The sequence below is a fragment of the Rhagoletis pomonella genome, unplaced genomic scaffold (assembly GCF_013731165.1).
Source record: "Rhagoletis pomonella isolate Grant_MI unplaced genomic scaffold, Rhpom_1.0 Rhpom_scaffold_00390, whole genome shotgun sequence".
Classification (NCBI taxonomy): domain Eukaryota; kingdom Metazoa; phylum Arthropoda; class Insecta; order Diptera; family Tephritidae; genus Rhagoletis; species Rhagoletis pomonella.
Window position 1 is genome coordinate 1 of NW_023458944.1, and position 22,211 is coordinate 22,211.

General features: G+C 42.7%; 1 protein-coding gene across 1 annotated transcript in view; it reads left to right on the top strand.

The window, feature by feature from the left end:
* The first annotated feature begins 10,120 nt into the window (after positions 1-10,120).
* The window catches only part of LOC118750782 (formylglycine-generating enzyme-like), a 60,390-nt gene continuing 48,299 nt past the window's right edge, over positions 10,121-22,211 (top strand). Inside the window, exon 1 of the mRNA XM_036485515.1 lies at positions 10,121-10,747. Coding sequence (XP_036341408.1) covers positions 10,132-10,747 — 616 coding nt within the window. The 5' untranslated portion in view covers positions 10,121-10,131. The remainder of the gene's footprint in view (positions 10,748-22,211) is intronic.

The window sequence follows — 22,211 nt, forward strand, 5'->3', positions numbered from 1 at the left end:
TTTCGTTGTGGATTGTACAGCAACACTAAGTCTCCCTCTTGGAAACCTTCGGAGTTCATTGCCTTGTCATACCTGGCCTTCCTCTTGTCACTCATAATTTGAGTTCGCTGTTTGACACGAGTATGTATCTCTCTCAGCTCCTCTTCCAGGATGTTGGACGTATCTTTCGCAGTCCTCCTCGCATCGCCAGTTACTCCAAACCTCAGGTCACTAGGCAAACGGAGCTCACTGTCAAAGATTACCCTTGCAGGAGTTTTACCCGTTGTTTCATTCACTGCTGACCGGTATGCCATCAGGAACAAGGGTACGCGGACATCCCAATCTTTCTGATTTTTGTCCACGACCTTTCGCAAATGCTCTTCCAGGGCTCGGTTGAACCGTTCCACCATGCCATCTGATTGCGGATGAAGAGCCGTTGTTCGAGTTTTCCGGATACTAAATATCTGGTACATCTCTTGGAACACCGCCGATTCAAATTTCTTCCCTGGTAAGAGTGCAGCTCTATAGGTAGACTATATCTCGCAACCCAATTGTAGGTGAATACATCCGCTACTGTTTTAGCTTCCTGGTTTGGAATCGGGTATACCTCCGGCCATTTACTAAAGTAGTCCATAACCACAAGGACATATTTGTTTCCCTGTGCGCTCATAGGAAATGGACCGGCTACATCAATGGCAATCCGCTCGAAAGGTGCACTGAGTTATATTGCTTCATCTGGCCATGACTTCTGGATTTCGGCCCTTTAGCTGCAATACACTCCGCGCAGTTAGCAATCCACTCTGCGACCGATTGCCGACAACCAACCCAATAGAACCTCTGCTTAACCTTCTCCAGGGTCTTCGTGATTCCCAGGTGCCCTCCACTAGGACCATTGTGGAATTCCTTGAGTACATCCGGAATTCTTACCCTTGGAACTACTATCAGGTTACGGGAGCACTGGCCATCTTCGCTTTCCCATACCCTATGCAAACAGCCAGATATTAATTTTAAGCTGTTCCATTGTGCCCAGTACGCCTTTGCGATGGGGCTTTCCGCTGCCATTTGCTCCTTAGTTGGCCTCCTGTCCACCTCCAGTCCATGCATCAAAAGCTCTAGATCTGGATCTTCCTGCTGACACTTTCGTAGCTGTTCTTCCTTCCACTCTTCCGCTGGTGTTATTGTCGTTAGACGGACGTCTATAATGTCCTCTTTTCCCTCAGCTTTTGAGCAGTGTTTACATTCCAGGCTACATGGTCGGCGGGACATGGCATCAGCATTACCGTGGACACTTCCCTTGCGGTGCTCAATAGCGAAGTCATAACTTTGCAGTCTCTCAATCCACCGAGCTAGCTGTCCTTCTGGATTCTTAAACTGTAGTAGCCACTTCAGCGCTGCATGGTCCGTTCGAACTCGGAAACGTTGCCCATAGAGGTACTTGTGGAAATGTTTGACGCAGTCCACCAACGCTAGTAGTTCTCTCCGAGTTACGCAGTAGTTCCTCTCTGGTTTTCCAATCGACCGGCTATAGTAGGCAACTACCTTCTCCTGCCCATCAATTACCTGCGACAGTACGCCTCCTATGGCATAACCACTAGCATCCGTATCCAAAATAAACGTTGCACCTGGAACGGGATACGCTAGCATAGGTGCAGTACATAGTCGTTCCTTCAGAGTCTGGAAAGCCTCCTCCTGCTCCTTGTTCCACTCGAAGGCTCTATTTTTCCTAGTGAGCTCGTGAAGGCTTTTAGCAACGCTGGCGAAATTCGGAACAAATCGGCGGTAGTAGGTGCATAGCCCAAGAAAACTCCGTAGTTCGTGCAGGTTCCTAGGTCTTGGCCAATCCTTTACTGCTTCTATCTTTTCCTTCGCAGTACAGATGCCCTCCGTTGTCACCCTGTGCCCTAAGTAGTTCACCTCCTTCCTGAACAGTGAGCACTTTTTTAGGACTTAGCTTCAGACCAGCGCCAGCTATCCTCTGGAAAACTTCTTCCAAATTGTTCAGGTGTTCCTCAAAGCTTTTACCCAATACGATAATGTCGTCTAGATACACCAAACATGTTTTCCAATGCAGTCCTTTGAGCACATGGTCCATAAGTCGTTCAAAAGTGGCAGGAGCGTTGCATAATCCAAAGGGCATCACCGTGAATTGCCACAGACCGTCTCCAACGCTGAAAGCTGTCTTCTCCTTATCCTCGTCACTTACCTCCACTTGCCAATAACCGCTCTTAAGGTCGAGTGTTGAGAACCACTTTGTTCCAGTCAACGAGTCCAGAGTGTCATCGATCCTGGGAAGAGGATAGCTGTCCTTTTTCGTCACATCGTTTAGTTTCCGGTAGTCTACGCAGAACCGCATTTGACCATCCTTCTTCTTCACAAGTACTACCGGCGAACTCCATGGACTCGCTGATGGTTCAATCACACCACTCTCGCTCATTTCGTTTATTATTTGGCTTACAGTTTCACGTTTGGCAAGTGGAACACTCCGAGGAGCTTGACGGATTGGCCTTGCATCGCCAGTATCAATGCGATGTTTCACAACGTTAGTCCTGCCTGGTTGGTTCGCCATCCTTGTCGAATATGTTGCAGTATCTTCGGAGAAGTTCCTTAGCCTTGTGCTGGTATTTTTCTTCCAACCCTTCCGTCCATGCATTAATGTCTTCCGCAATGTCATTCTCGCCAATGGAATCGCTTTCAGGTAACTTCTCGCAGTTGAAGATTGCCTCTACCTCTCGACATTGCCCCAGTACAGTTCCTCTTCGGAGTTTGACTGGTGACTTGAACTCATTGAGCACTCGAACTGGGATGCGTCCATCCTTTTGCGTCTTAGCCAAGGTTTTACCAATAAGTACGTCCGGTGTAGAATTTTGTGTTGCTTCAACAACCCACAATTTGTTTGTCCCACAATCTCCATCAATCTTTGCCCACACAACTGCTTCTGACTTCGGTGAAATCTGCTCGCTTTCCTCTAGGATCACTCGCTTGCTGCTGTATGGACCATCATACCCAAACCGAAGGGGCACTTCCATGTTGTTATACGTCATAATCCTGTTCTTCATGTTGATCTTCATACCTTGATCAAGCATGAAGTCTAATCCAATGATGACTTCATCCATAATCGCCGCGACTATGAACTTGTGTAACACCGTCACATTCCCTATTGCGACTTTGCATGTTACCTCCCCTACAACTTGGGTGTCCTCACCAGTTGCTGTCCTCAACCTTGCTCCAGGTAATGGCCTTACCTCTTTAGTGACCAAATCAGATCGAATGATGGAATGTGATGCGCCCGTATCCACAGTTAGTACTCGCTCATGTCCGTCCATATATCCACCAACAGTAACGTTGCTCGCTTTTCTGCCAATTCGCGAGACGGAGATTATGGGGCATTCAATTGCGGGAGCCAGCGCGCGCCCCTTGCTGCTGGCTCGTTTTAGTTTAACGACTGATTGGAGTTGGTTTCGTCTCCTTCAGCCCTGCGTTTGCGTCCTGCTGAATTGTTGTGACCATTGGAACTTGCGCTGCAATCGCGGGCGAAGTGGCCTGACTTTCCACATTTAAAACATTTGCCAGAACCATGCTTTTTCTCGCCCAGCAGTTGGATAATCTTCTTCAGCATTTCATTTGTCTCTTCCGGTGCTTCCACTTCCACACGATGTGCTTTGTAGGCTGGTCTACTTAGGAGCGCCGCCGTTTCACGCGTCTGAGCATACGAGACGGTTTCAGCAAATGTTGCCTTTGGATTCGCGTACGTCTCTCGCTTGGTATACATGTCCCGCATTCCGTTGATGAACCTCTGGATTTTTACTCTTTCAAGGTGCTCACCAGATGCGTCTCCAATTGCCAAATGAGCCAGCCTTTCAATCTCAGAGGCGAATTCCTGTAAAGTCTCGTTGGATTTCTGGCAGCGATTCTCCAGCTCCATCTGGTAAATCTGTCTCCTGTGCTCGCTACCATAACGTCTTTCCACTGCACCCATTAACGCATCGTAACTGTTCCTTTCACAATCAGGAATAGTCTGCAAGATTTCCGCTGCAGGTCCTTTTAATGCAACGAACAATGCAGCGGATTTATCCTCCATGCTCCAGTGATTTGCTGTAGCTGTCTTCTCAAACTGGAGCTTAAAGACTTGGAAAGGAATCGTGCCGTCAAAGGATGGGGTTTTTACCTTGGGAACGTTCGTCGAAGTAGCTGGACGATTCAACTGCAAACCCCGGAAACGATCTTCAAGCTCATCCACCTTAGCTTCGACTTTCTCCTGTTTTTCCTTAATAAGCGCTTCAATTTTATCTTGTCGTTCCTCGATTTTATCCTGTCTCTATCTCAGTTCCGCGCTATTTTTGAATAAATTCTCTTGTAGCTGAGTAATCTTTTCATCTAGCTGCGATGATATGCGTGTTTCCTGCACTTGCAGCTGGGATGAAATCTGTGAGGACATCTTTGACATACGTGTATCCTGTGCTTGCATCTGTGACGACAGCTGTGATGACATCTGTGACATGGCAGCCAATAACGTGTTCATGTCCATAGATGTTGATGAACTTGGAGACTTTTGCTGTTCTTCAACCTTCCCGGATGTCTGCTGCACATCCTTCGACGAACAAGCGGCCTCATCCTTCTGTTCATCCTTTGCGAATGCATCGTCAAGTTTACCCTGGAAGTCGTATTTGTCCACGTCGATGCCTTCTGCTTCCATAGCCTCTCGCAGCCGTGATAGTAACTCCACTTTTCTTCCGGAGGTTGCTAAATTTCGCTTCTCCAACTCCTGTTTGAGTTCCTCAATCTTTAAGTCCTGAATTTTTGCCATTTTCAAAAGTTTATCCTTCGGGATTTATTTAACAATCCCACTTCTGACACCAATTGTTACGATTATCCTTGAATCCTCGTCCGGATTTCCCAAACCTCTCGGTTCGTATCGCTGGATTGTTAAATAAATACAATCGATGACCAAATTGTAGTACAATTAACTTTATTGTACAACAAACAATTTACAATACTCGCTAATACAGTAAAAACACTTTACAATACTTGTTAAAGCAATAACAATGCTTTACTACTTGTTAACACAATTAAACTTATAGCTTGCTTATTCGCCACTCACTTCTCTGCTCACTTTGCTTGTAGCTTGCTGACTTGCAACTAACTCACCTCGTGGTGGCGGCGCCCTTATATACCTGCGCTGGCACTTATGGCAACTCTAGAACATTCTGAAGTTTATCGCTCATTCTCTTTCTCTCGCTGTTCGCAGTGTTCATCCAACTTGACGTTTCTCTTTGTGGAACATTCTACGTCATTCTTCGAACATTCTGCCTATTTCTCGTTGTTCGCTTTGTGTTGCCGCAGTATTCGCCACAATACGTAGTTGAATGAGAAGTTGAAAGTGAAAAAGTTGCCATCCCTATTCAGACGAGGTGATTTTCGATTCAACACGAATCGTTATTTACATTATTGAAAATGAATTTAAATCGCAAAATTTTATCAATTGGCGTAAATTTGCTAAGCCAAGCGTTGGTAGAAGTGCTTTTAGCGAAGCTGAAAGATAAAATAAGGGTAAAAAAGTAGAAAAGAAGAAAAAGTATGTATACAGAACAGTGTTGGCATTTTTGGTACAATTGTACTTGTTTGATACAATTTCATTTACAATATACTTTCCTACTACGCAGTACTTTTTAGTACAATTTTGTAATCAATACTAAAAATATATAGCTCTGAAAATTCACAGCAAGAAATTTTTTGTATTCTCTTTTGTTCGCCTGTTCGTATTTACCTTTGTAAATTTTGAAAAATGGCTTGAACGAACCAGTAGAATATAGCCTAGGCAAATTTTTAAAGAAATTTTTCGATACTAAGTTTTATTAAAACAAAATGTCGAAGTCAGCTTCATATAGAAACAAAGTCTTCGTTAGTTATAAGAAGAGATTTTCTTAAATATAATACCTTTACGGCACTCACATATTGACAAGATTTTACTATTTATTTTATTATTCTTTAATTATAATTATCTGTTTATAAAATATAATGTATTCTTTAAGAAAATTATAAACCCAAGATTAAATCTTTGCGAAACATCCAAAAGACAACATACTTTCGTAAAAATTTCGAGCTTTATTAATATTCTTTAGTTTTTAGCCCATTCAATTTTAGTATAATTAAGTGCAAGTTTAAAGTAGCTGGGACTTACCGTTGAACTTGACAATTTTTTTTGTCGACGATGTCAGAAAATTAGCAACACCTTCATCAAAGAAATCTTAAAAAACTTAATTATATTAAAATTTAGTTGGCTAAAAAACCGCACACTCAAAATAAATCTAGGAAATCGAATTAAAAAGTTCGAAATTTTTACGAAAGTGTGTTGGTTTTTTTTAATGTTGCACAAAGTTTGAACCTTGGATTTGTACGGCATTTCTTAAAATATAAACAGTATTTAAAAACAATAATTAAAATTGAATAATAATAAGATAAATGGTCAAATCTTGTCGTAAAGTTTTGATAAGCACTTGAAGTGCTATTAAAATGTCAAATTTTAGTACTGAATCCAAAGGAAAATGTCTCTTTTATCCATTAATAATAACTTAAATATGCTTTTTGTTAAGATGTATACCTGAAAATGTGTACATACATATTTGCGTTAAATGCAGTATATGTGCGCGTGGAATCAATTTGTAAAAGTGTAAAATACGTAAACGTATGTACATAAACAATAAAACTTTCTCATGAATACCATAAAATCATTGGTCTTGAAGGGAATATACTAAGAAAATATATGAGCGAATTAAAAAGTATATACAATTTATAGCCGAAAAGTACATTTTTTGTATAGATTTCGTACTGAAGGAACAATTTTATTTCCCAACACTGATACAGAATGTAAACAAACACAGGGTTGCAAGGAAAAAAAGTTGAACGAGCTCAAAGTTGGCTGGCGAGTCAAGAAAGGACATCTCATCGAAATAGAATGAATGTGGTACATAGAGCATGTCCGCTGACGAACCCGATTTTTTTAAACTGTCCATTTTCTTCTTTTCGGTAACGTCTGCTGTTCGTAAATATTTAATTTTCTTTTTCACTTCATCAATACCTCTCCCACATTCTTGTGAAATTTGTAGCCACGCATTTTGCTTTTGATCAAGACGTTTATATGACGAACTTTGGAAATTCCAAAGGCATTCGTATTGCCTATATACATTTATTAATTTCAACACCTCAGCCATACGCCAATCCATTATAAGTATATTCTACAATAAGAAAATTAAAATTATTGCTGAATTGCATGAATTCTCAACTATAAATACTTACTTATTTATGCAGCTCGTTCTTTTTGATGCTGTGATTTTGTTTAAGAAATCTGCGAAGAGCAAAAAAGGCGCCAACCAACTTTTTAACTTCAGTTATGTTGCCACGAAGAGATTTTCGGTAAAATGAAAATACTGCTGTCAAACGACCAATCTGACAGTTTATTGCCGGCAATAGATGGCAAGATATAAGCTCTGATATATATTGCTCTCGAAGAGCAATGAGCGGTCTCCATTGGCAAATTATATTCTGACATATGTATCAAGATATAAACTTTATCCTGTGGAGACAGGCAGTTAGCAGAAGGGTGCGGAGAAGGTGTAGCCCCATGAACGAAAGACACAAGATCACGTAAGAACAAGAGAGTGAAAAAAGTCGATTTTTTTAGCGGGTTCTACGCCATCTTGTTTCACTGGAAAACGAGCGAAAAGTAAACAAAGCAAAGAAAACAACGAAAACCAAAATTAGCCAAAATTATTGTCAGCCACTTTAAACGCGCAATTTAGGTAAAATGATGTAACAAAACGCTTTAAAATGTGTTGTCATGTTGAATTAACTCTTCTTTACTTGAATAAAAGTGTAAAATAGTGGTGCTTGTGATGTAAACAAACGCTCAGCTGACGAACCCGCTTTCGCAAACTTTTTTCTCAAAACCAATTACAAATACAACGTCGCGTTCTTACGTGATCTTGTATTTTTGGTTCATGGTGTAGTCCTAGGATCGAGCAACGCTTGATGGATTTCGCCGACCTGAACGGGGTTAGATCGCCGAAACAACAGCCCTTGGTCGGGTAAAACCCGAGTCATTCCGGTACGTAGAACCGGCTGTCGTGGGAATGCTCACGTTCCACTCATTCCAATCGGTGTCTTCACTAGTTTTTTTTCGATTATCGAAGTGGAAATCATATTTTATCATATTTAATACGCCATTTCGGATTTATTGTTAATTGGCTGGCAAAATTAAAATAAGAATGAAAGTAAGAGGTTGCTAATGAAAAGAAAATAAGGGAAAAGCATTTTGGTTTTGTTTTTGTGTAGCAAAACTGTAATCAGAGGATGTAAGAAATGTCAACGAAAACACTAACAGCTGGTGTGAACAGCCTTCAGCCCATACTCCCAAAACACGTTTTCAAAGTGTTTTCGTTGTCGGTCAGAACATGGTGTAAAAGTGACAATTGATGGCTGAGATTTCTATTACGGAACCAATTGCTATTCCGTGCAAAGTATAGTGAATTTTTTTAAGAAACTCGGTGGGGATACTAATGGAGGTCTCCTTTAACTATATTTATCACTTGCACAATGTTGTTGCTAATTGTACTTAAGTTATTAGTTGTTTAAATATCCCACCTGCTATCACCACATTTTATTATAACTCCACACCTATCACTTTTATTTACACAAATATAAGTTGCATTCCAGATGCTTCACGATATTCACGATTTGCAGGAACAGCTGTTTTCCCCATTAATAAACCTTATGGGAGGTGGTCACCTGGAACGACTTCCTGTAAAAACCTGCAAATCGTGAAGCATCTGGAACGCAACTATATTATACTTAAAAGGTTCACATGCGTTTGTAATACCTTAATATACAATTGTTAATTAATTAATTAAGTAAAACGCGTTTAGAAATGTCTTCACAAACGTTTGCACATTTCACAAAACAAGCAGAAATAACAATGGCTGACAGTAACACAAAATGATTGCTACCATACGTTAAAAAAAATACACCACATATAAGTGCGTATAATTAGGGGTATAAGTGTACAATACGTACATTGCTCTTATTAAAAAATAATAATATTAGGATCGATAGGGGTCTTACTCCTGATCATAATGGTATAATTTTTTTCGGGGGGAAATAACATTTACTGGTGTTATTATAGTTCAAAGTACACAAATGTAGAAAACGTACATCGATAATTTGATAAATAATGACAATTTTTAATAAAAAATCACGCGCGGCGCTTTTTCCATAAAAATCAATACATCGATAAATTTTTATTCAAAAATTTTCGCCTACGGCGCTTATCCCATAAAAATCAGTTCTTCGATAAATAATGAAAATTTTTAATAAAAAATCGCGCGATTTTTTTAAAAAATTTTCGCCTGCGGCGCTATTTCCATAAAAATCAATACTTCGATAAATAATGAAAATTTTTAATAAAAGATCGCGCGATTTTTTATTAAAATTTTTCGCCTGCGGCGGTTTTTTCATAAAAATCAATACTTCGATAAATAATGAAAATTGTTAATAAAAAATCGCGCGATGTTTTATTAAAAATTTTCGCCTGCGCCGCTTTTCCCATAAAAATCAATACTTCGATAAATAACCAAGTTAACATTTTTATTACAAAAGCTCTCGATTTTAGACTGAATCCCTTGTTTTATCAATACATCGATATTTAATAAAAAAAAAATTAATTACAATGGCCGTTTTAGATTGTTTCTCGTTTTCAGTGTTTTTTTTGGGCATTTTTTGTTGTGTGGCAGCACAGGCATTGAAGTACAATTGGCTTACAAAGCCATAAGTGAGGTTGAAGTTGACATTTTTCAACAATTTAATTTTCAATTTTCATAAAAACTATAAGCCTCCGGAGAGTGGGGTTCTCAGATTTACAATCACAAAAAGCCGCTCTAAACCCCCTCATTTTTTTTTTTAGAGCCGGGTTCCGCATTGGAAAATTTACGCCAATTGATTATAAACATGACAATAGTTATAACGGCGAGTTTTGTCATTGCACGCAATAAGGGCTATAAATCCGAAAGTGTTGCTGAATAGGGGTTTAAGTTCAAAAGTATTGATACCAATATTACTTGGTATCTATCGAAAAGTATCGAGTATGTACTTGTATTTACTCATATGGTTTCATACCTATATTTACAATTTATACATTTATTGGTGTGTATATTTATACTTTTTCATTCCAATAAAGCGGGCATAGTTATGCTTCGAGTTACTTTCGTGTTGTTTTGCCTTCTTTGCTATGTAAACCGTGTACGAGCGGACTGTGCTTGCAACAAAGGCGTGGATCGAGAGTCGGACAAATCAAGCAATTCAGCCATAGAAACCAAACAATTTCCGGTTTGCCATCAAATCGAAAAGGACAACAATCACTGCCGTAATTATTACCCAGAAGATCCCTTAATGTCCGTCATACCGGGCGGAAGTTTTCTTATCGGGACTGATGAACCACATTTCGCTAGCGATGGCGAGTCGCCGGAGCGTGTTGTTATTATATCAGATTTCTATATTGACAAATACGAAGTATCTAATACCAAATTTATGGACTTTGTTAAGTCTACGAATTATACTACTGAAGCAGAGAGATTCGGGGATAGCTTCTTATTTAAGTCTCTTCTAACATCAGATATGCAAAAGATGTACGAAGACTTTCGTGTTGCGAGCGCACCATGGTGGTACAAAGTCAAAGGAGTTTCATGGCGGCATCCACAAGGTCCGCAAAGCACCATCAACGGTTTGTATTTTAGACACCAGGTACAGTCATCTACATCCCAAAGTCTGCATATGTATGTATGTACATTAATATTTTGGCGGTTACCATTTTACTAATGGCGTTTTCATTTATACAAAAAATGCTGCCTTCTCTGCGGCCATGCAAGGAGAAGGTTGCATTTTTCGGTAGCAACGAAATCGCCTTAAGTGTTTGGACGAGCTTCTCCTCCAAATTGTGGTGTGCGTCTGCTTATTGGTACACAAACGGAGGGAGCAACAATTTCACGCCTCCTGCGAATGGCTGTTACTCTCAAAACCGCCGTAATTGATTCATCACATGTTTTGGCGGTTAAACAATGCCAACAGCTTTTCTACTATTGCTCCAAAGCCAAGCCACGGTTGCCAACCGTCCCGTTTTCGGCGGGACTGTCCCGGATTTTAGAGCTATGTCCCGGTCCCGGTACAACACATGCCGGGACGCAAAATGGCCCGGTTTTTGGGAAGAAAAAATTTTAGACATTTCGTAGTAAAAAAAAATTAGAACTTTTAAAATATGTACATTAAGGTGCTCAAATTGTTCAGGCGACAGTTTTTCGATGAATCGCATGGTATTTTCGGTTTCTCTAGATAATTCTAAGAGAAAATGTAAAAGAAACTACAAGTCAGAAATGAGTCTAGCCCAAGGCACATTAAACAGGTACTATCAGTAGAGCAAAAACAACATTTGCGTGTATTTTGTTGTTGCTTCTGGTATCGAAAGTGTCAAAAACTGTTCTGAATTTTTTCTTCTAAATCAAAGCGTGTCATGTGAATACATTTTCGAGACCAAAAAAATTGAAAATAAATCAAATCAGCTGCTCTACTGATACTACCAGTTCAATGTACCTTGGTCTAGCCCAAGGCATATTCAACAAGGTAGAAGTGACAATTCAGTCGAGCTCTCTCATACCTGACTGAAATGTCAAAGAACGTAAACAAAGAAATTAACCCTTTGTTATGCATGTACCATGTTTGATAAAATTCAATAGCTATGAAATGAAAGTTTTTGTAAATATGAAAATATTTAAAATCACATTAAATTCGGCTTCATTTTAGTTTTTGTATTTTCGTTTAATGTAAAGCACTCCGCACATTAAACGCCTAGTCATAGTAGTGTAATCGTTCCGGCGTACTAAAGTATGAAGCTTTTATACCGAACACATGTATTTCAATGAAGCTCCGTATATTACGATTCATAATCATGTTTTCGCCTAATCATAAAAACTTCATGAATCGAAGCGCCCAACATTGTAATGGCTGATTCACATACAACTTTCTTCGCTTTGCTTGATAGTTCTTTGCTTTGACATATAAGATCGATGTAGGCATATGCATGAGTATGCTCACATAAAAAACGTTTGAAGCAAAGCAAAGCAAAACGAAGCAAAATCTTGGGCAACTCTCAACTTTTGCCCGCTTTGGCAATCAGCTGTCTACATGTATCTTTTCTCGTGCGCATGCATTTGCATTTAATGGCAAAAATAGAGTAAATAGGAATTTTTATTGCTATTATTAATGCATATTCTTATATTGTTATCTATTTTACAGATAAAATATATGGAGGAAAAGGAGAACGCAAAAGCTGTCAAAGCGTTTATTGTAGCATACCTTCTGCGTTTCACGCTTTGTTGTCAAAGTTTGAACTGTCAAGCAAAGCGAGGAAAGTTGTATGTGAATGGCCCTTAAGGCGCTTGCCGTTTTGATATCGGTATTTGTTTACTTTTTTGTGCTCGAAATAAAAATTATTTGTCATTTCAGTAAAAAATAAGTGAAACTTACTGCTTTTGTGCTAAAACTCGTGCCAATTGTATTGAGCCATAAACGTGTATGCAATATTTTATTGCAGAAATGTTCGCGAAAGTGTATTAGTGAGAAAGACCGGCGAGAAAATGTACAATGTTCGCGCAAGCAGGGCTTACGCAGGGCGCCCAAGTGTGCAGAAGTCGAGTCATCATGCATTCGTTTTGACATGACAAAATGATTACTCTACTATGATTAGGCGCGTAATGTGCGGAGTGCCTAAATGTGGAAATGCATATCTACTTACTCAAAATTACATATTTATTTATAAAACCGTTTTGGCAATTTTCTTGTTTTTATTAGCCCAATGCTTTTGAGCATTTATTTTTTATTCAAATACTTAATTCTAGAGTATATTCGTCATTTAAAAAAAATTTTTTTTTTTTCTTCTAAATTTACATCGGAACTTAACTTCAATAGTTCAGCTATTAATTTTTGCAATTCGAAATTTCTTTTCCATTAAATTTATAAAAATTTACTTCCAGTTTCTTTATGACAAGGATTTCTGGTTTAGGTTTTATCATACCACCATTTGAAATTTGGTCCATGTATATGAGTGGGAGATTTTCTCTTCATATTCAGTAATTTTTAATTTCCGTATGATAAATCCAGCTATGTATGAAAAATAAAAACACGACTCTTTTCACATGGAATTATGAAAAAAGGAAAAGGGATGTTAAGAACCAGAACGTCGAATTTATAACAGTAAATGGTGATCTAAAGCGGTAAATTTAGTGGAACGAATTTGTATCATGGTGTTCGCGGAGCATTTGCCTATATGAACATAGAATAGAATAGAATAGAATAATAGTAGGGTAAGCACTGCGACCAATAGGTCTATTGTGCCCCGAGCTAATCACAACACTGAATCCAGACCCAGGGACTCCAAGAATTTCAGAATGGATCCCGGGGGCAGGGAGTGTATGTGATCTTCACTTGGCCATATGTGTCCTAGGCACCTCTCCCTTCTTCGCGAAACGGCCTCACACTCCAGGAGAAGGTGCATTGGTGTCTCTTTGGCGGAGTCACAGAAGCGACATAAGTCGCTTGACCAGATCCCCAGATTAAACAAGTGGCCTCTGAGCCTGCAATGACCGTCAAAATACCTGTTATGATTCTTAGCCTCGCCTTGGGGAGGTTTATAAGTAGCCTGTATCTCTTTGGGTTATACCCCCCTAATAGGCTCTTGGCTTGACGAAGTCCCTAGATAGTTCGCCAATGCTGTTCCCTCAGTTTGTTGTTTTCCTTTCTGAGTGCCTCTTTTATCGTGCTGGGACCCACCGCAAGGAAGGGCTCAGGTCCTACCGGCGTTGTTGTTGTTGTTGTTGTTGTTGTAGCGGCTACTAAGCCCCGTTCGGGACGGTTCATCCATCATCGTTGTCGTCTATTTCAGCTAAGGGGAGACCCAGGAAGTGTGCGACTTCCACAGGGGCTGTCCATAGGGACAGGGGCGTTAGCTGAGTGGGATTCTCAGGGTATGTGAAGAGGGAGTCATGTGGCGACTCTCCACATGCCGGGCATTGGTTGGGCACATCCTCGTGGATTCTACTCAGGTAGATGTTGAGCCTGCTGCAAAAGCCAGAGCGATGTTGGGCTATTGTTGTGCGGGTCTCCCGAGGCAGACAAAGTTCTGTCCCGTCCACGTCCGGTGGTTGTGTGCCTAGAACGGCATTCACAGCGCGGGAGTCTACATAACTTGAGACTGATTCCCTGTGAATGCCGTTGAGGGCCTGTCGGCCTGGCCGACTGATCGGCTATTTCGTTACCCTCGACACCCATATTAGCCGGACGGTGTTGTGCACAGCAAGGGCATTAAGCTTCTCGATGCACTCCAAGACTAAAGAGGATTTGACCTCGAAGGATGAGAGAGCTATGAGTGCCGCCTGACTATCGCTTAGTATAAGTATCCTCTCCCTTCGATAATTCCTGCGAAGGTTAATCTCTGCGCAAAGACTGATTGCACAGACATCCGCTTGGAAGATGCTGGGGAAAGTCCCCAAAGGGACTGAGAGTTTCAGCCTAGAGCCATATACTCCTGCTCCAATACCCTCAGGGGTTTTCGAGCTGTCCGTGTACCACTGTAAAGTGCTCGCCTGGACGTGTACCTCCAAGATAGGCGTGCCTTTCTATATAGATCGACTTTGAAGTTTCTTTCAAAGACCACTACTCTGTGCATATCATCCCTAAGAAACAGCACTAATGGCAGCTGGGAGCCTAGCTTTTCCCTGTTCCTGGATGATAGCACTTTACCTTTTCCAAAACCCTCTCGCAAAGTTTAAGAGCGTACGTTTTGCCACCTGTTCAATCGTAATATGCAGTGGCTCCAGTTCAAGGACTACTTCCAGCGCTGCCGTCGGACATGTGCGCATAGCTCCCGTGATGCAAACACAGGCCAGACGGTGAATCTTGGCAAGAGACTGTCTTGCCGTTGCCAGAGTAGTCCTGGATACCCAAGCCACCGCTCCATAAGTTACTGTTGGTCGTACAATCATGGTGTACATCCATCTTAGGATCCTTGGGGTGCACCCCCAGGTCTTCCCTGCTAGACCTTTGCACACCATCAGCGCTCTCGTAGCCTTGGAAGTGACCGCCTCCACATGAGTCCTCCACAGAAGTTTCGAGTCCAGGATCACACAAAGATACTTAACCTCTGTGACGACATTGACCGCGACCCCATCCATGGCTAGGTTCCTCATCCCCTCTAGGGCTCTTTTCCTGGTAAATGGAATAATGGTTGTCTTAGAAGCGTTAATATTAAGTCCCACCTCAACACACCACCTCCTTTCCAGATTAAGACCTCTTTGCACTATGTCGCAGAGGGTACTCGCGAACTTCCCCCTAGCAATGATCACTATGTCATCCGCGTACCCTTGGCAGCGGATGCCATTGTCAGTGAGTCTCTGCAGGAGTTCGTCCACCACTAAACTCCACAGGAGAGGAGATAGTACCCCTCCCTGCGGGCAACCTTTTGTTCTAAGTTGTACTACGCTGTCACCTACTTCAGTTTCAGCAATCCTGGTATGTAGTAGCCTGGCTATCCATTTGCGGATGGTTGGCTGCACATTGCGTTTCTCAAGTGCTCTATCGAAGCCCACGTGTGATGTGTTGTCGAAAGCCCCCTCTATATCAAGGAAGGCGCAGAGCACTGTTTCTCCACACTCCAGGGCTCTCTGTATATCTGTGGTCAGCGCATACACAGCAGTGTCCGTGGATCTGCCCACTCTGTACGCATGCTGGTCTGGATGCAGAGGTGCCTCTTTCAGAGTGTTAGATCTAATTTCATTGTCGATAGCCTTCTTCATTGCCTTTAGCATAAAGGAGGTGAGACTTATCGGCCTGAATGACTTAGTTAGGGAATAATCCCTCTTACCTATTTTCGGGATAAAGATAACCCGCGCCCTTTGCCACACCTCGGGAATGTGGGCCAGCGCTAGACTGTCCCTCATTATGTCGACAAGGTGTGGAAGTAGGAGCTCCTCACCCTGCTTCAACAGCACTGGACTGATGCCATCCACCCCGGGGGCTTTGTACCTTTCAAAAGAATCCAACGCCCATCGTACTGATCGCCGCACAGTGTATCATTTCCATATTCTAGAAAAGATTAATTACATTATTTTATGTCGCCGAATTTCAAAACGTCAAGAATGTTTTTAGAAATGCCTGATAAAGACGAAACAATAACAACTAAAAAATTTAAATCAAAGTGTATGGCGGGACGGGGTTTGATTTGGAAAATTACTGAGCGCAATAATATTTAAACTTGTATATTTGAAACTGAATCTCAATGTTTAACTTGTCGGTGTTATGTGATTTATGCAACAATTGCTAAAATATCATTTTGGTCTTATTTTTTTTAGGTATGGTCTTTTCAATGAATATACGTTTTTGGGAATTTAGTAAACTAGGACTGAGTATTTTATGTTAAAGTAAAACGATGTTGACTTAGACTTATTTTTAACAAATTATTATTTTTATTAGAACCGAAAACTCGTTATCCGCCACTATTCGATAAAGTTTTTATCTCAGTTTATTTGCCACTCCTCTTAGACTTTAAACAACACAATTTTAGCTGCTGGAAAGTGCAGGTTTTGATGAAACTTTATTTTTTCTGGCCTACTGGGAATTTCATTTTCTTCGAGTAATTCATTTGCATTTTATCTCGACCGAGATAAATTCTTTATTTTTGCGTTGAATAGAGAAAGCCTGATTCATTACATTTCCAATGGTATCCCATTTTTGTAAATAGAGCAAGAAATATTGAACTTTTAACAGAATTTTGTTGACCCAACTTGACTTTTTTATTGATATTTTCCACGCCCATAATTAAAAAAAAATGTATTTATTTTTAAGTCCATTTCTGTCAGTTTATAATTCCTTGTTATAGGGAAATTCTAAATATAAATTTTGGGCATTTTAGGCTTTGTAGTTAGTTAAATATTTCAGTTTTTGCATTTTTTAAAATTGCAGTTATATAATAGGGTGGCGTGGCAGTAACTATAAATTACCAATTTTTTGTAAAAAGCTTCGCCTATCTTATAACGTACCTTGTGCAAAATTTCATTAATCTATCTTCAATAATTTTCGAATTACAGAATTAAAAGCACCTAGATGGGTCAAATCTTACACTGTGCGCCGGGTTATTAGGCATTTAGCCAGCTTCCAGTCTGATGGGGATGGCCTGACTGCGTGGAACACCGCATCTCGGGTTGGTGGAATGGCATCAGGGAAGTGGGCAGATAGCAGGGCGAGTGCTCTTTCCTTTTCTTACCTGAATACGTGCCGCCTGGTAGCCTAATGGCTAGCCTGGTTCCTGTACTGTCCTTCGCCAAGGCTTTGTACAATCTAGCAGCCGCAGGGGTAGATGAGATGGTCTCACAGAAGGACCTGAAGCTGCTACGCTTGGCTTTTCTAATCGCCTTACTATATGTTGTTAAGGTGGCTGAATACTCGTCCCAGTACCCCGTGCGCTTGGCTCGATTGAAGAGTCTGCGCACCTCCTTCCTGAGTTCTGAGAGCTCCCGTGACCACCAAGTAGGCTGAGACCTCCCCTTTGGCTTAGACACGGGACAGCTAGAGTTAAAGGCATCCAGTATGGAGCCATTCAGCTCATTTATTTTGTTTTCCACCTCTATACAGTCGACCTTTCCGTATTTTACCCTCAAGCTAGGCAGGTTAGCCCTGAGTAGCTCATTGTACTTAGCCCAGTCGGTTTTCCTGGGGTTCCTCTTTATACAAGCTGTCATGACCTCCGCTCCCAGTACAAATCGGATAATCCTGTGATCAGACAGGGAGGGCTCTGGTGAGACCCGCCACTGGCTGATCAAAGGGCTGGCCAATCCGTTACTGAGAGTGACGTCAAGTACTCCCTCTCTAACCCTAGTAACAAATGTTGGACTATGACCGACATTGTGTATGCAAAGGTCTTCACTAATAATGTATTCTAGAAGGCACTCACCCCTACGGTTCGTGTCCGTGCTGCCCCACTCCACATTGTGGGCATTCGCATCGCAGCCTAGGATGATCGGAATCCTTTTCCTCCGACATAATTCCACCAGCTGCTGTACCTCCAGGGGTGGAACGGTGACGTTGTCCTCCGCGAAATAGGCTGCAGCAAAGACGACCTCCGTGCTTCTGCCGTGTATTGACAGCGTCGTCTGAACTGCCACCAAATCCTGTGTTAAAAACTCTGTAATGCAGAAATAGTCAATATCTTTCTTCAACACTACACACGCTCTGGGCCTCTCACTAGAGGGGTCCCAAATTACCTTATTACAGTTGTGATTTAAGCCCCTGACCTGGCCTCTGTAGCTCCACGGCTCTTGGATCACTACAATGCCCAGGTCCTCCGTGGCTAACCTGCTTGCAATGACCGCCGAGGCAGCCACCGCGTGGTGCAGGTTGACCTGGGCTACTGCCAATTGCGGTGTGCTCATAGCTTGGGCTCGTCCAGATCAGAGAGCCGCAAATCGCCCTCGCTACGCCTGTCGAGCTCAAGCCTGCTGATGTCTGCTAGCAGTTCCTGGGTGGTAGGCACATACGCGGCCTGGCTGGTGGAGTCCCCTGACCCGGAGGCGCTAGCAGGAACTGGTGCCTTAATCAGGGCTGGTGCCTTGGTCTGGTTCGGTGCCAGGTTAGCCGGTAAGACCTCGGTCGACTCAGTCGCTTGGGCAGCAGTGGAGTCAGCAGCCGCGTCGACTTGCATGCCTTGCGACTCTGACTCCTTGCTGCCTGTCGTCTTATGTCGCCAAGGTCTTACCGTGACAAAGCTAAACCTGTAGTTCACGTTGAAGCCAGCGTTCTTGATGCTGACGTAGGACTCCTCGTCAATGCCCAGATTGAGCCTGAGCCCGTTGTCCTCGGAGCTGCAGGAGATCACCTCATCACCTCATCCACGCGGAGGTATGGATGCCCTCATTCTGGGCCTGGAGTAACGTCAGCGCGTACTCGGCTGATTTATCAGCGCTCCTCGGGAGGAAGACCGTGATGTGGTGCACTGGCGGGATGTCATCACCCCTTTTGGTGCACAACGCGGGCCCATTCCAACCGCCTAAACAGGGTGCCTTCTGGGTTAGCCAGGTTGCTGTTCGCTCCTCTTTGCAATCAACCAGGAGCATACCTGAGCGGAAGTATACCCCACAGAACGCCAGCGGATGCGACCACCCTTTAAAGACCTCCTCCATGACGGCATCATGGAGCTTCGTTAGGTCCTCCGAGCTCAGGGCAGCAGCTGGGCTGCTGAGTGGCTGCCTCCCGCGCCTGTCCCTGGCCGGCAGTTCCGCCCTGGCTCCTGGGCCATGATCCCAGAGGGGGTGCTTGCCCTCGCTGACGCTTACTGGAAGGCAAATCCGGTGGCGTAATCTGGTTGCTGCTGCGCTTTGGTGCTGTTGCTTCACCTGTATTGGTACCTGTTTGTTCCCCGCTTCTCCGCCAAACGGCGGGCGCGGGTCCGTGATGCTGCTGTTTCCCGCTCCTCTGCTTTTCAGCAGGCGCGGGTCTATGCTGGTTCTGGCGTTCCCCGCTTCTCCGCTTTTCAGCGGGCGCGGGTCTATGCTCGTACTTCTGCGTCCCGCTGCTCTGCTTTTCAGCAGGCGCGGGTTTATGTGCCTCTTTGAGTGGGTCGCTCTTCCGCCCACTGGCGGGTGCGGCCTTGTCGCCTTTGCGCTTGCGATCCTCGCGCTCACGCTCCTCTTTCTCAACCTCCACCCGAACTCCTGCCATGACACGAGCTTCCTCTGCGGTCCTCTGCTTCAGGTAGCGAGGGTACCACTTGACACCAGAACCGCCCAAGTCGGCGCGGTGGTAGTCGTCAAGAGCGCCCTGTTGACCCGATGGGGGTAGTGGAGGAGGTCTGCACCTGCGCTGCTTCTTCTTCTGGGTCTGCCACCCAGCTTCGTCAGAGGCCGATGGACTGCTGGGGGTCCTGCGGTGCCTTCCCAGCGACCCGTCGCTGTGCTTGCTGTCGTGATGGTGCCTTCCCTTTGATTGGCTCCTGCTCTTGGACCGGTGCCGGCTTACAGAGCGGTGCCTGCAATCAGATATCCCTGTGTTATCGTGCCTGAAAAGAGAAGAAAGAGAACCCTCTGACCTGTATTGCTACCGGTGCCCGATACCGGTGCTAGTGCTCTGCTCCTCCTCGTCGTCTCTGGCGTGTTCGATGAAGAGCGCCGCCTCCTCTTCAGTGAGCAGCTCCATGAAGCTCCCTCGCCTGGAGTCCTTCCTATTTCGCGTAGTGCTACTATGAGTGCCTGATGTGACCGTGTCTACTGCTGCTGTTGTTGATGCTACCGCAGTATTTGTTGCTGTTGTTGTACTGTGCTTTTGTTGTTGTTTGTTAATTTTTTGTTGTTGTTTTTTAATCATCTTGTTCGTACGACCGCCTGCTCGTCGAGGCGAGCTCAGCAGTCAAAAATATGTAAGGGAATCTCAGCAGGTCCGCCGCGCCAGCGCCCCTTGTCGCGGTAAGGCCACCGTTACTCTCCGATGCGGCCCGGTGTCGAAGAGGGGCCGTTAAAATACAGCCGGTTTATAACCTTCTGGCTGCAAACCGTCCAATAGGCACGGTCGCTTAACACCCTGGATTAGGAGGTGGCAGTTCTTGGTCGCTGTTCGCCAGCAGCCCTGAACCTGAAAAGAGAGCAGCGCAGAAGCTGCAAGAGCGGCTGCGTTTCCCCAGACCAGGGAAGGACTGAATGTTGATTCAGCTAAGCCCCTGCACCAACGACAAGGTGCCTGCCCTAGCGGGGGTTATATGTACATATATTTTAATGTACTCGTGGATCCGGTCGTGCTTGTTTATGGCAGACTTACTCAGTTTGAATCTGTGCATCAACAGCTAACTTCGTCCCCGCAGACACCTCAGGAACGGCCGACACTTCAGATAACTCAAGCATTGGGGAATTGTATGGTAGAGGCACTGCACCTGGGAACAAACGCGTCCGCTTTGAACTACTCGGCTGTGATGGACAACAAATAAAGTCACTGCCACTAAAATGGTGTTCGCACACACGCGAAGAGTCTCCTAATGGAACACCGCAGCTACTTGCCCACCGTTGTCGTTTCACTTGACAATTAGGAGGTTTAAAATAACGCACAAGTTTGTTGTCCTGGCTCTTGCCACACAGAGCGCACCGCTCGTAATTCCTTTTCATTTTATTTTTGTATGTATGTATTTAAAATCGGTCGCAGAGCCCAAAATTGAAAATTGAAATTAAAAAATTAAAATTTTGAATTGTATAGGGTTAAGAGTTGACATTACAGTCGCAGTTCGAAAGAGAGAAATGTCGAAATCACTTCTACCTTGTTATGCCTTGGTCTAACCTGCGCATTTTTAAAAGAAAAATTAACTTGTTCTCAAAATTTTATTTTTTCGTTATATGCTGATTTTAGAAAGTGTTCACCTTTTACCGTCGACAATCCGTGACAAGTTCTAACAATTTATTTTTTGTCATTTAATTTTAGTTATTTTTTTGTAAAGATACGGTTTACTCTTTAACAACAGTCGTATAAATCTAAGTTTCAAACTTTGTGCAATATTTAGAAAAAAAATTATCAAATTTTTTAGATGGATTTCTTGGAGAGATTTTGAGTATAGAGTTTCGTGGTACATTCAATTTTATTGAAATAAAGTGCAATTAGCTAAGATTTACCGTCGATTTTTATAATTTTTTATTGAAAAAAAAGTAATTTTTGTATGGAAGAGGCACAGTCAGCAAAATAATTGGCAAAAATCAACGGTAAGTCCTAGACGCCTTCATATCAAGTTTTTGTTCTTAAAATACAAAAACCGTTTATTTTTAATGTTTGTTAATCTTTTAAGTTAAAATTTAACAAAACAGATTTATTTCGCTACCTAAAGGTGATAGAGCAAGAGCCAGCGACGGCCAGACCTTCGTTATTTTATAAAGGCTGAAAGCTTCTCTATGTATGCACCCAACACAGGTAATAACAAACCCAGACTATGAAATTTGGATAGTGGTGGCTTTGGCAGGTACCAGGTAGTAAAGGTGTATAAAATACCACCTCAAATTCGTGATAGTATAAAGGTCAGTTTTTATATATTTTTCTCGTAATAACATTAGAAACCACGTCGTTCATTGCCAGGCATGGGTCCTACCCTCTGCCAGACACCCTTAAACCATGAAGAATAT